We start from the raw sequence: 16,908 nt of genomic DNA, 5'->3' as shown, positions 1-16,908 counted from the left end.
GTGGTCGATTTGACGCGTTAATTCTGCCCACAAGTTCTCTATCGGATTCATATCCGGGGACATGGCAGGCCACTCCATATGCTCGACACCACGGTCAGCAAGAAAGTGTTGGATCATGGAGCACGATGAGGCCGTGCATTGTCATCTTGGAAGACAAAGTTTCCTCGAAAGGCTGCACGAGCAAATGGAAGCAATGTTTCTTCCAGAATGGCCCTGTACTTGAACTGGTTCAGGTTTCCATTCAGAACAACCAGGTCAGTTTTGCCCCCTGCATGAAAAGCAGCCCAAACGGTCACCCCACCACCTCCAGCTTGGACTCTTGGCACGATACAATCTTTGTTGTGGGCTTCATGCACTTGTCTGTGCACTCAGACACGGCCATCTTGACGATAGACCAGAAATCTAGACTCGTCACTGAAGATCACGTGATTCCAGTGTCCTGGCTGCCATTGACGGTGCTCTCTGGCCCACTGCAATCGGCGCTGGTGGTGTTGTCTGGTCAGGCGTGGCTTTCTCAGGGGACGCCTGGCACGATAGCCTGCTTGAACCAGTCGTTGGTTGACTAGCCTTCTGGATACAGGCACATTTGTCAGTTGCTGTCACTCAGCCCTAAGCCGATTAGCTGACTTGGTACGGCCATTGTGGACTAATCGGTGCAGCTGGCGATCATCCCTCCTTGTGGTTCTGCGGGGATGTCCTGGCCTCGGTATTTGAGTAGGGACACCCCTCTGAGCATTTCGTTTCAGGATCTTTGACACCTGACCTTGAGTGATGCCATACTGCCGAGCAATAGCACGCTCTTTCATGCCGTAATTTCGTAAAGCCACCACTCCATGACAAACAGCATTGTCGAGTTGACGGACCATCTCCAGAGGAAGCGGCAATAACTTTTGGAGACGTGCAGCAGTTGTTTTCCACTAATACAGAACGCAACAACCCTTGTATACCCGACTGTGAAGCCAATCGTCAAATGCACCTGTCCGTACATTTTGCCACGCCACCTGTGATATAATCCTGTTGTTGACTTCTTGCTGCGACAGACAATCAGTGACATGGTTCTTTTAACAAATAAATCACCAAAGTGTAAAAGAAACTCACCAGATTGATATACTGAGTTAAGAAAGTAAACCCAAGTCAAGAAAAAAAAAATATTCCATATTAAATGCCAAGTCTGTATATACACACACACACACACGTGGGGTAGTGGGCCACACACACACACACACACGGTAGTGGGTCACACACACGGAAACTCATGCGAAAAAAAATTTTTTAAATAAAGATTTCACGATTTTATTTCCTGTATGAGTTTATGAAAAACGGACATTTATTACAACTTGGGTTCATTGTGATTTTCAAGTCAGAGATCCATTTGAGAACGACAGAGGAGGGGTGGAATGAAGGTGAGTTTCAAGAATGTAGGGAGGAATGACTGAAAGAGATTGAAAATTTTTTTTGAATTGGAATGATTTGAAGTGGAAATTGAAAAAAGCCTTTGAAATAGGAAGAAAAAAAGTGTGTTGTAATAAACCATTGAATAAAATACTGCAGGGGAAAGTTTAAACATATTTAAACAAAACCGTGAAAACCAATCCGGGGAAAGTCCCTGAAGTAAGGGTGTGGATCAGAGAAAGGAGAAAGGTTAAATGAGATGAGGTTAAATGTTGAATGAGGTTCAATGAGATGAAGAAAACTAGAATTGCAAGGGCGAGTTGTGGTTGCAGATGGAAGGAAGAGGTGGGAGAGAAGGAGATAAAGGGGGCGTGGCAAGGAGAGAAGGAAATGATACTATTTTGTTTGTTGTTGTTTATTTATTTATTCATTTATTGTATATGAAACGTGAAACAAAGGATAGATGTTCGGGGAAGTTAGGGGGAGAAAATGAAATCGAAGAAATAAGCAATACAGCGAAGGAAAGAACGTAAACACACAAAACACCGCCTGGGTGAGTGAAGCCTCAAGTTACCAGGCCGCACACGCGGTGCGAACAGAAAACAATCTAATTACACACGGGTTTGCGAATTGCAAACCAAGATTAACTCAAAAACATACAGAACACAAACACAATGAAATAACAAGTGGAAATTTGACAGACACAAATTGGAAAAATACTTAAAGCTTTGAAGGTGTGCAGACTTCGAAGACGCTTCTTTGCTCGAGGAAACAGAAGATTACCTTTAGATGAATGAAATTGGAACAAAGAAATATCTGTCGACAATTTCGAACGAAGCTCTGCCCACACTGTTTTTTGTGACGACTGTCACCAAAACGGAAAAGTAATATATCTCAAAACGGAAAAGAAAAAGCTATTTTTTAAATATATCTCGACATTTCTCCGTCCAAGTTATTTGGGCGGTGTATGATATTGCATGCCATCGTGCCGCAATTTTTAAATATTTTCCCGTGTGTGGAACGCCAAACAGTTCAATCTTGGTTTCACCAGACCACAGAATCTTGTTTCTCACAGTCTGAGAGTCCTTGAGGTGCTTTTTTGCAAACTCCAAGCAGGCTCTCATGTGTCTTTCACTGAGGAGAGGCTTCCGTCTGACCACTCTGCCGTAAAGCCCAGATTGGTGGAGTGTTGCAGTGATGGTTGTCCTTCTGGAAGTTTCTCCCATCTCCACACAGGATCTCTGGAGCTCAACCAGAGTGACCATCGGGTTCTTGGTCACCTCTCTTACCAAGGCCCTTCTCCTCCAATTGCTCAGTTTGGCCGGGCGGCCAGCTCTAGGAAGAGTCCTGGTTGTTCCAAACTTCTTCCATTTAAGAATTATGGAGGCCACTGTGCTCTTGGGAACCTGCAATGCAGCAGAATTTTTTTGTAGCCTTCCCCAGATCTGTGCCTCGATACAATCCTGTCTCTGAGCTCTGCAGGCAGCTCCTTTGACATCATGGCTTGGTTTTTGCTCTGATATGCATTGTCAGCTGTGAGACCTTATATAGACAGGTGTGTGCCTTTCCAAATCATGTCCAATCAATTGAATTTACCACAGATGGACTCCAATCAAGGTGCAGAAACATCTCAAAGATGATCAAGAGAAATGGGAGGCACCTGAGCTAAATTTCAAGTGTCACAGCAAAGAAGATGAATACTTATGTCAATGTGATATTGCAGTTTTTTCTTTTTAATAAATTTGCAAAACTTTCTAAAATCCTGTTTTCTCTTTGTCATTATGGGGTATTGAGTGTAGATTGAGGAGGGAAAAAATGAACTTAATTTCAGCATAATGCAGCAACATCACAAAATGTGAAAAAAGTGAAGGGGTCTGAATACTTCTGAATGCACTGTATATATGTGCACATACTGTGCTTTGACATTTCAACATCATGTTTGATCCAGGTTTTCCAAAAGGTGAATTCATCCTGTGCAATGTCGAATAACGATTCAGGAAATCTCGTTAAGTTATGCCTTTAAAATATACTAAAATATAGATATAAATGTTTTACTGAGTTCAATAAGTAGGTTTTAGAAAGATATTGATGTAAAGAGGAGGTTTTCAGGGTAAAGAATATGATACAGCTGGTGCCACATTGACTGACCCGAGAGAGAAGTGAATTAGCATTCAAATAACTTGTTTACCATTTCCATTGTGTTTGGTAAAACTAATTTCCATCGATACAATGCTCTGCCTTTGCAATGTTTGCTTGTCTTTGACTAAACAAGTTTGGTTTCATTGTAGCTGTTCTCTCGGTCAAATTAACTCAGTGGGTAATATGTAACGAAGATTGTTGAGTCTTCAAAGGTTGTTAACGTCACCGTGAGATGCAAAATACTTTGTAAATGATCCAAGGTGGAGGGACATGTTCCCTCCCTCATCTATGAGAATGAATGATCTTGCTGACTCGACCTGTGGGGGATGGGTTCACGTGTGTTTGTTATTCACCTCCCACGATTCAATTCATGAGTGTATAAAAGCTGTATTTGAAAACCGAACAGCAGAGCGAACTATGATGTCGGCCAAGCATCGTGTTCGTCTCTCCTATCATAGTGTGCACATTGATGGTCGTTTTGCGCTGTAAATAGATGTTTTAATGAAACGATTCAATGGAACTTTGAGCCTGTGGTCTTTGGGGATAAGACCCCTGATTTCCCTCCACACTTTTCTCAATAAAACTCAAGAATGTGGAAACAGACGTTGCTGAAATTTGGAACATATTACCTCAATGTAAAAAGCATTTACTTCTAAAATTTGCAGCCGATTTTGTCCAGTGAAAGCCGAGAAACTTATTTTCAGTCCCCATGTCAAAGTTCCCGGTGTGTACCCCGGTTTCGAATAGGTACACCGTATCCCTGCGTGTCGTAAAAGGCGACTAAAAGGGTTGGCGTCAGGAAGTGCATCCAGCCATAAAACATTTCCTCAAAAAGGGAACCATGACGATAACAATTACATATGGGCAGGGTACAGCCCGAAGTACCCCGTGGGGGACCTCATCCCCTCTCGTCAAAAATCAAGGTGGGGAACCCGATCGAAGCAAGGGTGGAAATCACTCCATTTATGACGACGAAACGTCTGATGCCCGGTGTGGAGATCGGTTTCTGAGGTTTGGGACATGGAATGTCAGGACAATGACAGGGAGATCAGGAGAAGTGGTGGAAGTATTGGTCAGAAGAAGAGTGGACATATGTTGTGTGCAGGAGACGATATGGAAGGGAAGTGGTGTGAGAATGGTGAAGGGTAGGCAGGGACAGAAATACAAGTTTGTGTGGCAAGGGTGCCCGGACGGCATGCATGTCGTTGGTGTCCTGTTTTCTGAGAAGTTTGTAGACAGTGTGGTGAGTGTGACTAGAGTGAGTGAAATGTTGATGGTGGTGAAAATGTTGATTCAAAAGCTCTTGGTGAACGTTATCTCGGAATATGCTCCGCAGGTCTGTCGAAGCGATGAAGAGAAGCACAAGTTCTGGTGTGCAACAGAGAAGCTGATGGAAAACATGAGGAAGTTGTTGTGGTAGGAGGAGACCTAAATGGACATGTGGGAAGGAGTATATACTGTTTAAAGAGGGTTCATGGGGGTTATGGATATTTTGTGAGGAATGGAGAAGGTGAAGGGATTTTGGAGTTTGCTGGTGGAGCTGTTTTGGTGATTTGTCATGCTCAGTTCCAGAAAGCGGATAAAATGCTTGTTACATACACGTCAGGTGGGTCGACGACAACCGTTGACTACCTGATGGTGCGGAGGCGAGATAGGGGGCACCTCCGGGACACAAAGGTGATCCCGGGGGAGAAGGCTTTTTCACACCACCACTTGGTTGTCTGCGACATAAGGGTGACAGGTGCGAGGAGAGTTCGGCGGGTGAAGTACCAACCGAGAATGAAGGTGTGGAGGTTGAAAGAGGTGACAGTGAGGGAGGCATTAAAAGAGAGGCTGAGTATGGTGGAGGATGATGTAGATGAGCTTGAAAGTGGTTGGATGTCAATGAAAGTAGTCTGTCGGGAGCTGTTGGTGAGGTATGTGGATGGACTAAAGGACCACCGAGGCACTCGGAAACGTGGTGGTGGGATGATGAAGTTGGAAAGAGGATGAACGAGAAGGGGAAGAAGTTCAAGGAGTGGCAGAAGGCGAAGGGTACGGGGGCCGAAAAGGCAGAGCATGAAAGTTATAAGGCAGCCAAGAAGGCTGCAAAGAAAGAGGTAGCAAAGGCGCAGGAGGCATTTAGTTCAATGTTCAGAGAACCCTTGGATTCGGAAGAGGGTCAGAGCGGTATTCAGGATTGCAAAGCAGATAGCGAAAGAGGGGTGCGATGTGATTGGGGTGAGTTGCTTGAAGAATGAAGTGGGAGAAATCGTTGTGGAAAAGATGGAATTAAAGGAAGATGGAAGATATATATGGAAATGCTGTTGAATGCAGAGAATGAATGGGATGGCAACATTGAGAGTAACCCAGTTTGAGGACCGGCAGAGAAGATAACTGAGGAGGAAGTTGAGGAAGCGATCAAAGCAATGGAGAGTAGAAAAGCGGGAGAGCCGACGGGAGTTGTGGGAGATATGTTGAAGGCAGCAGGAAATTGTGGTGTGAAGAGAATGACAGAGATCTGCAATTGAGGAAGTTAGGAGTCCAGGAATGGTTGATAAGAGTAGTGATGGCAATGTACAAGAGAGCGCGCACAGCTGTAAGGATGAAGGACGGGAAGGAACAGTGGTGAGTTTGAGGTGAAGGTAGGAGTGCATCAGGGGTCAGTACTTTGTCCACCACTATATGTAGCTGTGATGGAGGTGATGGCTCGGAATGTAAAGGAGGGTTTACCGTGGGAGTTGTATGCAGATGATGTGGTGTTGATTGCGGAAAGTATGGTTGGACTGAAGGAGAAGATAAACAACTGGAAGGAATCTATGGAGACAAAAGGTCTGAAGGTGAATATCGGAAAAACAAAGGTGAGGGCAAGTGGTAAATCATGTGACGAGGTGGAAAGAACTGGGAAGTGGCCGTGTGCTGTGTGCAGGAAGGGTGTCGGAGTGAACTCCATTCAATGTACAATGTGCGCTGAGTGGGTTCATCAAAAATGTAGTGGTCTGAGGGGGGTCATTAACCAGTGTGGCAGCTACATTCAAGTGTAAGGTGTGCACAGAGGGAGCTGCAGATGGAGGAAATGTTGAGTTGGATCTTGGAGATGGAGTGAAGCTGGAAGGTGTGAAAACATTTTGCTCCCGCGGAGACATGCTGAATGGAGAAGGTGGATCCAGACTCAACAACGGTTGCTGGAGTGAGTTTTGCATGGAAGAAGTTTCGGGAACTGAGTGGTGTGCTGACCTGGAGGGGAGTGTCGTTGAAGCTGAAGGGAAAGGTGTGTGCTGCATGTGGGAGAAGTGTTATGATTTATGGGAGCGAGACATGTGTCATGAACGTAGAGCAGCAACGAAGGCTGGAAAGGGTGGAAATGCGAATGGTTCGGTGGATGTGTGGAGTATCGTTGAGCGAGAGGAAGACAAATGATGAATTGCGAAAGATGATGGGAATAGAGCCCGTGATGGATGCTGTGAAGAGAAACAGGTTGAGATGGTTTGGTCATGTGTTGAGGAAGGATGAAAGTGACTGGTTGAGAAGAGTGATGGAAATGAATGTAGAAGGAAGTAGAGGATAGGGAAGACCGAGAAAGACTTGCCAAATGTGGTGGAAGAAGAAATGTGGGCAAGGGGGTTAACAAGGGGAGATGCAGAAAGTATGGCAAAATGGGGAAGATTGTCATGGGGCCCGCAAGGGTAACCCCCGCTCTCGCTGGGAAAATGCCCTTAAAATGCTTGTTGTTGTTGTTGTTTGTTAAAGCTGCATGCAGAGAAATGATCCCTTTCTTAAGGGAGGGGCGCTTTGCACATCCCTTTGATTTTCACCAACTCTTTGAAATCCGTATAACTTTGGCTTGTGCTCATGTCATTTTACCTTCGACATGCTGCTGCGTCTGTGTCAGCAATGGATAGATACCCTTGATTGCAAAAAAAAAAAAAAAAAGGTCAGTCCTTCTTTCACTTGACTTCTCTCATGGATTTCATTCTGTCTGGTACCTTGTCATAATTTCCAAACTCAGCTCATGCTATCCAGTGTTACCTCCTTCTATACTAGCAACAATATTTTATGCGCTCTCAAGCAGCATATTACTTTGGACAAAATACTCCCACATCATTGCTCTGCCATGTTTGACTTGTAACACTGTACAAAGCCTTCATCTAGGGTGCCATGGAATATGGGTGAGTTGTGAGTTGTGCTGTCACTGTGGGTGAGTTGTGCTGCTTCCCATGTGGTGCCACCACTTAAGACCCTGGGCTATAATACCCTCAATGTCCTTCGAAAGCTGAGTCTCAGGGTGTGATTCTTGCCCACTTGTCGGCATACTCATTCAAATTTGACTAATTATTTTCGTGATTAAAGATGGTGGGTGTAATCTTTGGAATATTTGGATATTTGAATATTTGGAGGAATATTTTTGGAAGGAGCTTTTCTTATGCTGGCTGTTCGTAAACAGTCCGCATAATCATGGATTTCATGCTTTAATGCAAGCATTGAATATCATGATGACAAGAAGTAAGATGAGGCCACAAACGAGATAACAGTGTGAGAACGCATTAGGTGGAATAGCAAATAATTGTTGAAGTTGTACAACTCCAACCCTGTTGAAAATTACAGATGATGAGCTCGATGTACTGTGGTTTTTATTGCCTTTTCAGGACATTCATGTTTTACTGTGATGGCAATAGCATTGTCACTGTGATGCTCAATTGTTTGGATGAGTCATATGTGAGATGGTGTATTATCATGATGTATGATGACTTGTCCTCAATAAATCGTACAAAACAGTCCATCTCATTTGGAATAAAGAAAGCGTGAGCATCTTAATTATAATTCCACATTCAAAATGGGAAGCTTGCAATGTGTTGTGATGTCACAAAAGGGTGCTATAAATTCTGTTGCTCTCTTAACCAATTTGTTTTTCATCGTTTCAGCTTTCCGTGCACAATTAAAGGAAACGTCAAAGCAGAATGAGCCAATAGTTGGTGAGTAACGTGCTCTTTGGAGCGCGATCATACAATATCAAAGCAAAATAATGTGCATTCATTTATTTTAGTCCATTATTCAAAAAAGAAAGATGCTTGTTTACCAGCCTTGACTTGTTGGTCTTTCTTAAATCTATATTGCGGTACATATGTTTTGTCGGAAAGCTGTATGATTTTGCCAACTTTTTATATCCAAAATTTGAAGCTGAATGGGCATGAGAAATCTGAGAAGTTGAATGGGGATGATGAGAAAGATGAGAAAGATGAGAAATTGGAGCAAAGAGGAACAGGTAAACAAAAATGGAGAATTATGCAAAGAATCAACAGAGAAACGGGATACAAAGTTCGGACATATGGGCAGGACAATTGAGTGGACAAAGGTCATTTGAGTTTCAGAAGAAGCTGACAAACAAGAAAACTGTGGGCCAAAAGAAAGTACAAGTTAATTTGGAAAGAAGAGTGAGTAAGGATAATGATATTGTCACATGGACGCCGACCTTCAGACAGGACGCAACCACACCCAGTGACCACCTCCACATGTCGGAGACTAGATTCCAAAGATGGCTGACCTAAAACCTTTTCTCACAGGCTGCTTTGAGCGCTGGTGCATACCTGTGAACCAGTTTTGCTATTTCTGTGCCGTTTATCCAGAAAAGTTGCAATATTTTCTCCAGGGAACCCAAATGAACCAGAATGGTTTGCTCGACAAAATTACACCAACAAGCCATTCCTTAAAAAATACACAAGTAATTTATTACATAAGGACACCATAGTGGACCACAATCAATCACCCGATCTCACGCTCGGTGCCAAAGAAAAACATTCGCTCACACAACTGGGCAGGGGTAGGATTTGCAGTGTCAGAATGGTCAAAACCACAGCATGCCACGTGCCAACCAAATGAGGACTATTACAGGCGGAGGTATAGCCTGTACGAGAGGAATCGGTGGCTCAAAGAGATGGTGGTTGGAGAATGCATGCTTGGCGGATCAAACTACACCACAGAGAAGCCAACCCTGGAGCGACACAACCACATCCATATTCTTTTCCCATTCTCAGTCCCTCTGCCCATTTCCCATTCTCAGTTCACACTCTCTCTCTCTGGTTCTGCCACGTGGAGCCAAGTTTTTAATCATCTCCACCCAAAGCCTTCGACCAATCTGTGCCACGTGGCAATTAACAAGTTTCTGCCTCAAAGCCTGTCACCAGGCTTCTCCTTGTGCATTCCATAAATCTCTGTCTCCCATGTGCTGACAGACATCTGCGATGTAGAACGTAACTCCTTTTGTTAATGGGGGATTGGGTGGGGAGTGGGAAACAAGACATCACACTGCTCTGCCTGGTCCTAACGAGAACTTGAGACGAGATGACTTGACTGAACTATCCATTCAAGCACAACCTCATGTGTCCCTTGTGTGGAATCTTTTACATTGATTGACTCCTGACCTTAAACACACACTCAATGCAGGGTAAAATGTTCTTAAACAAGGCGTGAATATACCTGGCGTCAAGGGGCTTCATCTAACCATTTCCCCTTCCCATACAAATGCACACTCTTGTGAGTAGGACGAGTGGATCGCCTCTGATAGTCATGACTCACCGTTTTGAAGATGTACATATAAGGAAGAATATGACTGGAAAGACTCAGGAAGGAGAATACACAGGCATGAGAAGAGTACAACAACAACAACAACAACAACAACAGGCATTTTTAGGCCATTTTCCCTGCGAGAGCGGGGGTTAGCCTTGCGGGTCCCATGACAGTCGTCTCCATTTTGCCATATTTTCTGCATCTCCCCTTGTTAACCCCCTTGCCCACATTTCTTCTTCCACCACCTTTAGCCAAGTCTTTCTCCATCTTCCCCATCCTCTACTTCCTTCTGCATTCATTTCCATCACTCTTCTCAACCAGTCACTTTCATCCTTCCTCAACACATGACCAAACCATCTCGAACTGTTTTCTCTTCACAACATCCATCACAGGCTATTTTTATTTTTTTATTTTTTTTGTATACAAGATCGAGGCTCGTGAAAGAGCTAACATTAATCACACAGAAAGACAAACCGACACATAAAACATATAACATAGGGAGCGGTAGACAAGATGGGGCAAGAGGGGGAGGAAGACAAACACAACATCTGAGAGCAGGGGCATTAAGAGATCTGTGGGAAGGAGAGGGCTTTGGGGGAGGGGGGAGGCATGGGAAGGGGGGTTGAGAGAGGTATAAAACATATGGACACTGCCGGGACTTCCAGGAAAGAAGTTGGAATTTCAAACAAGGTGGATCTGGGGTGAATTAGTGGGGGTAGAAAAGATCAAGGTTTTGGATGGGGAAAGATAAGAGATGGTGGTGAACAGCTGTTTTAAAGACCTGGAGGGAGGAGTGGGATTGTAGGGAGTGTGGGAGTTTGTTCCAGAGGCGGGAGAAAAGAGGAATGAAAGAGTGAAGGTGAGCAGAGAGCCGAGATTTCGGCAGTTTAACCATCAGAGGGTTGCTGGCAGATCTTGTGCGACCTGCTAGGAATATTTGGGGGACAAAGCACAGAGAGAGCTGGGGGAGCAAGGCCGGAGAGGAGTCGGTAGAAGACAGAAAGACCACCTACCTGTCTGCGGTGAGCGAGTTTTTTTGTTTTTTTTTTGTTGTTTTTTTGTATACTGAATCGAGGTTCGTGAAAGAGCTAACATTTATTTCACAAACAACTCAACCAGACAAACAAAACACACAAAAAGAGGGAGTGGAAGACAAGATGGGGAGAGAATGGGAAGCACACAACCACAACATTTGAGAGCAGGGAGAAGTGTGGGAGGGAGAGGGCTTGGGGGCAGGAGGCGTGGGAGGTGGAGGGCGGGGGGGAGAGGTATAAAACACAAGGGGACCGAAATTAGCGGGGTAGAAAAGATCAAGGTTTTGGATGGGGGAGGATAAGAGATGGTGGTGAACAGCTGTTTTAAAGACCTGGAGGGTGCAGTGGGATTGAAGAGAGTGAGGGAGTTTGTTCCAGAGGTTTTTTTTTTTTTTTTTTTTTTTTTTTTTTTTTTTTTGTATACAAGATCGAGGCTCGTGAAAGAGCGAATCAGAGGGTTTCCCTGCGAGAGCGGGGGTTAGCCTTGCGGGTGGGAGAAAAGAGGAATGAAGGAGTGAAGGTGAGCAGAAAGTCTTGATTTTGGCAGTTTAACCATAAGAGGGTTGCAGGCAGATCTTGTGCGACCTGTAGGAATATTTGGGGGACAGAGCCCAGAGAGGGCTGGGGGGGCAAGGCCAGAGAGGAGTCGGTAGAAGACGGAAAGACCACCAACCTGCCTGCGGTGAGTGAGTGAAAGGCCCTTGGAGTTAGCTTCATCGCGGGAGATTCCAATGATTCTGAACGCTTTGGTTTCAACAGCGTGAAGACGGGCTAGGTGTGAGGCAGGAGCACCAGACCAGAGGGGAGAGCAGTATTCCATAGAGCTGCGGATGAAAGCCTTGCATGTGGTGAGGAGCTCAGGTGTGCCAAGGAAGGACTTCACACGACGGAGGATGCCCAGTCGGCGACTGGCTTTGGAGGCCTGATTTGAAATGTGGTTTTCCCAGGAAAGATCATGGCAAATAGTGAGACCCAAAAGCTTGAGTGACAGAACTTCTTGGAGAGGATTATTCAGAAAGTGGATGGGAGGGTTTTCCAGTCGGTCTTTTTGGAGAGACATCGTAAGAGTGTGAGATTTATCAGGATTGAAAGACATGTTCCATTTGTTTGCCCAGTCTGTGATTTTGTCCAGGTCTGCAGAGAGTGAGGAGGCTGCAAACTGACGATCTGAGGGATGAGGAATGGAGCGACAGAGATTAGAGTCGTCAGCAAAGAGATAGAGAGGATTTTCAAGAGAGTCAGAGAGATCATTGATGAAGACCAGAAAAAGCATAGGGCCCAGAACACTACCTTGGGAACTCCAGCCTGAACAGGAAGAGGAGATGAGAGAAACCCATTCAGGGCCACACGTTGACTACGACCAGAGAGGAAGTCTGCCAGCCATGCGTGGAGATTTCCATGGATACCAAAGGAGGAGACTTTGGTGAGCAGAGCAGGGTGCCAGACCGTATCGAAGGCACGTGAAATGTCAAGGGAGACAGCTCTAATTTCCTGTTTGGTGTTGAGGACCTCCATCCATTGTTGAGAAAGCAGAAGCAGCATGTCCAGAGTAGAGTGACCAGGTCTGAAACCAAATTGATGATCAGAGATCAAGCCATTCGAGAAGAGGAAAGATTTCATATCTGAAGCAATGATGGATTCCATGACTTTGCTGATAATTGTGAGAAGGCTGATTGGTCTGTAGTTGCTGGGATCTGTTTTTGCACCTTTTTTGTGCAAAGCGGTGATGTTGGCTGATTTCCAAGCAGATGGCAGATGATCTTGAGCAAAAGAGAGGGTGAAGAGAACAGAAAGAGGGAGTGAAAGAGCAGAAGAACATGATTTTAGGACCCGTGGGCTGATGCCGTCAGGACCAGTTGCAGAATCAGAGTCGAGGGTTGACAGAAACTTTTCCACCTTGTCAGGAGGAAAGGACACAGAGTCCAGGAGCAGCTGGGTACGACTGGGTACGGTGGGTACAGAGAGGGATGGGTTTGGGACACAAGATTTAGAGGCAAACACAGAGTTGAGGCATTCAGCTTTTTCACGTGCGGAGTCAGCCGTTAAGCCGTTTGAGGTGAGGGAGGGGATGGAGGGGGAACAAACACCAGAAACAGATTTGACCAGATGCCACCAGGATTTGGAAGAGGGAGACAGATAAGTGAGTTCGGTCTTGAGAACGGTGAGATATTTTTTTCCTGGCTCTCCTGAGGGTGGTCACCAGGTAGGATGGGGCCAGGTTATGGAGGGCTTTGTAGGTCAAGAGGAGGATTTTGTACTGGATTCTCTGGGAGATGGGGAGCCAGTGAAGCTTGTAAAGGACGGTGGTGATGTGGTCGCGGGTCCGGGAATGGGTGAGTAGACGGGCAGCGGAGTTCTGAATGTATTGGAGTTTATTGGTGATTGTTGAGGGTGAACCATAGAGGAGGCTATTGGAGTAGTCCAGACGGGAGGTGATGTAGGCGTGGATGAGGGTTTCTGCAGCCGTGTAGGAGAGGGATGAGCGGAGATGGGCGATGTTTTTCAGGTGAAAGAAGGCTGTCTTTGTGATCTGTTTAGTGTATTTGTCGAAGGAGAGGGTTTGGTCAAAGATGACGCCAAGATTCCGGATGAGAGGGGAGGTGGATACTGGGATACCGTCGATGTTGAGGGCAAAGTTATGGGTGGATTTTGTGAGCGTTTTTAGGCCAATGATGATTATTTCAGATTTATCACAGTTAAGCTTGAGGAACTTGATTTGAAGCCAGGATTTTATTTCAGAGATGCAGTTTGTCAGGATAGAGTGGGTGTCGGTGGAGACGGACTTGGTGGAGATGAAAAGCTGGATGTCATCGGCGAAGCAGTGGAATTGGAGACCATGACGGCGGATTAAGTGACCGAGGGGGGGGACAGGTAAAGGATGAAGAGGAGGGGGCCAAGAACTGAACCTTGGGGGACACCTTGGGGGAGGGGAGCAGTGGGGGATTTACAGTTATTGATGGAGATGAACTGGCGTCTGTCAGAGAGGTATGATTTAATCCAAGAGAGGGCAGTGCCGGTAACGTTAAGGGTGGATTCAAGTCGGGTGAGGAGGATGGTGTGATCGATGGTGTCAAAGGCAGCGCTGAGGTCGAGGAGGACGAGAATGTTGAGGTTGCCAGCATCAGAGGAGAGGAGAAGGTCGTTGGTGATTTTGAGGAGAGCAGTTTCAGTACTGTGGTTGGAGCGGAATCCGGATTGGAATGTTTCATACAGGTTATTGGCAGAGAGGTGATGTTTGAGTTGAGCGGCTATAGTGCGTTCCAAAACTTTTGACAGAAAGGGTAGGTTGGAGATGGGTCTGAAGTTATTTTGGGTGTCAGGGTTAAGACCAGGTTTTTTTAGAATGGGGGTAACAGCAGTAATTTTGAGGGATGGTAGGACGATGCCTGTAGACAGGGAGGAGTTTATTGTTGCAATGATAAGTGGAGAGAGAGCAGGGAGGGAGGCCTTGACAAAGCTGGAGGGGATGGGGTCAAGAGTGCAGGTGGCAGTTTTCATTCCTATGAGGCGTTCAGAGAGGCCAGTAGGGGAGACCGGGGAGAATTGAGACAGGGGAAGGCAGGATAAGGGGGGGCAGGTGGTTGGAGGGGGAGCGGGTGCGGCGGTGTTCAAGCTGTTGTAGATGTTGTCAATTTTGTGTTGGAAGAAAGAAAGGAAGGAGATGCAGTTGTCTACTGTGAATGACTGGGTGGTGGTGTCCAGGGGGCGGAGGAGTTTGTTTATTGTCGAGAAGAGTGCTTTTGGGTTTCCGGAGCCAGAGTGGATAATTTGAGAGTAGTAGGCGGAGCGGGCGTGGGAGAGGGCATCTTTGTAGTGTTGTAGGTGGTCCTTGTAGGCTTGGGAGTGAACTGTGAGACCTGTTTTATTGCGGAGTCTTTCAAGTTGGCGAGCACGAGTTTTCATCAGGCGGAGTTCAGGGGTAAACCAGGGAGCAGAATGGGTGAAAGAAACTGGTTTGGTTTTTACAGGCGCAAGCTGGTCAAGGCAGGAGGAGAGAGTGTGGTTGTAGTAGTCAGTGAGGTCGGAAGGGGTGTGGAGGTCAATGAAGGGAGAAGTGGACATTTTTTCAGAGAGGGTGGATGAGAATGAGGTAGGTGAAAGAGCGTTTAGCTTATGGAAGTTGATAGTGCGATAATGTCTTGGTGTTGGGGTGGGGATGTTGATGGTCATAGTGATGGCTAAGTGGTCAGAGAGGGTGAGGTCGGAGCCAGAGAGATGGTGCAAAATTAATCCAGTGGAGCAGACAAGGTCCAAAATGTGACCACGGATATGCGTCGGAAAGTTGACATGTTGAGTGAGGTTAAAGCAGGTGAGTAAATCAGTGAAGTCAGTGGTTATTGTGGAGTCAGTGGAGTCCATGTGGATATTGAAATCACCAAGGAGGAGGATTGAGGGGTAGAGGGAACAAAGCTGGGTCAGAAAGTAGGAGAAGTCAGACAGGAATCATGGGTGTGGTTTGGGAGGGCGGTAGACGACAGCCATGACTGACTGCGTGCGACCAGAGAGTTTAAAAGCCAGGTGTTCAAAGGATGAGGATGAGGCGATGGGGATGAGGCTGGTCCTGATGTCTTGACGGTGGATAACGGCAATTCGACCACCTCGGCCCGCCGAGCGTGGTTTATTGACGTAGGAATATCCATTGGGTGTGGTGAGGTTGAGCGTGTAGTAGTCCAGTGGTTGTTGCCAGGTTTCGGTGAGACAGAGAAAGTCCAGTTTGTTATCCAGGATGTAGTCGTTGAGGATGAGGCATTTGTTGTTGAGGGACCGGGTGTTAATGTTTAAATTATAATGTTTAAAGTTTAATCAATTTAAAATTCAGGCTGTAACACAACAAAATGTGAAAAAGTCAAGGGGTGTGAATACTTTCTGAAGGCACTGTAGATGTGGATATGATATGATGTTTTATGTGATTATACAGCAATCCATGTGTACACTCAGTTGAAGTTGAACTCCACTTCATAATCACATTCTGTGCCGACTTGTAGGAGAGGTAAACAGCCAGTTGCATGTAAAATAGTCTTGTGATGCTTATTAAATTGTTGATTTCCGAAAACAAGAACACATTCGGGAACAGCGTGCATGCCGTGGGTGCCCAGACATGTCAGAAAGGGGAGAGCGTGAAACAGGATGATTCATTGTATTTGTGCATATTTTAAAAACATAAATTAGCAAAGTCAAATTGACATTAAACGTTGCTGCCCATGCTTCTCTCATTCTCAGGGATGCATTACATCACCCTTCACTTTTCCACGAAAAATCCCTCTGAAGCTCCGTACTACTCGTGTAGAATATGTGATGTCAAGCTTGTGCAGTCAATTATCATTGGGCACATTACAGGAAACCAGCACAGGGAAATTGCTGTGGTGAGTGTTTTTTGTGACATTTCTTCAAAGAGACGTGTCATTCACTGTTACCACACGGTGTCTGATTGTTTATCCACTTGATTATTTAAATACTTGATCTTACAATGATGAAATGTACAAGTTTGCATCCTATACAAACACAGCAATGATGAAATCTTGTGCACTGTGTAATGCAAATGATGTCATCAATGAAGCCGTATCCCAAAATGTCAAGAATGCAAAGTGAGACAAAATTATGTGCACTATTGTACAGCCAGCCCTTCATGGTAAATAATCTGAAGTCATTGAGTGCGTGCGTGCGTGTCTGTGTGTTCTCTTTATGCCTCCGCCGAAAAAGTCGCCAGAGGCATTATGTTTTTGGGTTTTCCGTTTGTCCGTCCATGATAGGTTTATGTTGCTGCGATAACCTGAAAATGCCTGAATGGATTTAAATCAAA

General features: G+C 45.5%; 1 protein-coding gene across 8 annotated transcripts in view; it reads left to right on the top strand.

The window, feature by feature from the left end:
* The window catches only part of LOC137431270 (uncharacterized), a 917,646-nt gene that overhangs the window by 650,692 nt on the left and 250,046 nt on the right, over nt 1-16,908 (top strand). For all 8 annotated transcript variants that reach the window (XM_078781781.1, XM_078781779.1, XM_078781782.1 and 5 more), the window contains 2 exons: nt 8,433-8,483; nt 16,329-16,471. In XM_078781781.1, the coding sequence (XP_078637907.1) occupies nt 8,433-8,483; nt 16,329-16,471 (194 nt within the window). The remainder of the gene's footprint in view (nt 1-8,432; nt 8,484-16,328; nt 16,472-16,908) is intronic.

This window comes from Myxine glutinosa, chromosome 7 (assembly GCF_964187855.1).
Source record: "Myxine glutinosa chromosome 7, kmMyxGlut1.1, whole genome shotgun sequence".
Classification (NCBI taxonomy): Eukaryota; Metazoa; Chordata; class Myxini; order Myxiniformes; family Myxinidae; genus Myxine; species Myxine glutinosa.
The sequence above is the reverse complement of the archived record's forward strand: the minus strand, read 5'-3'. Positions and strand labels throughout refer to the sequence as shown.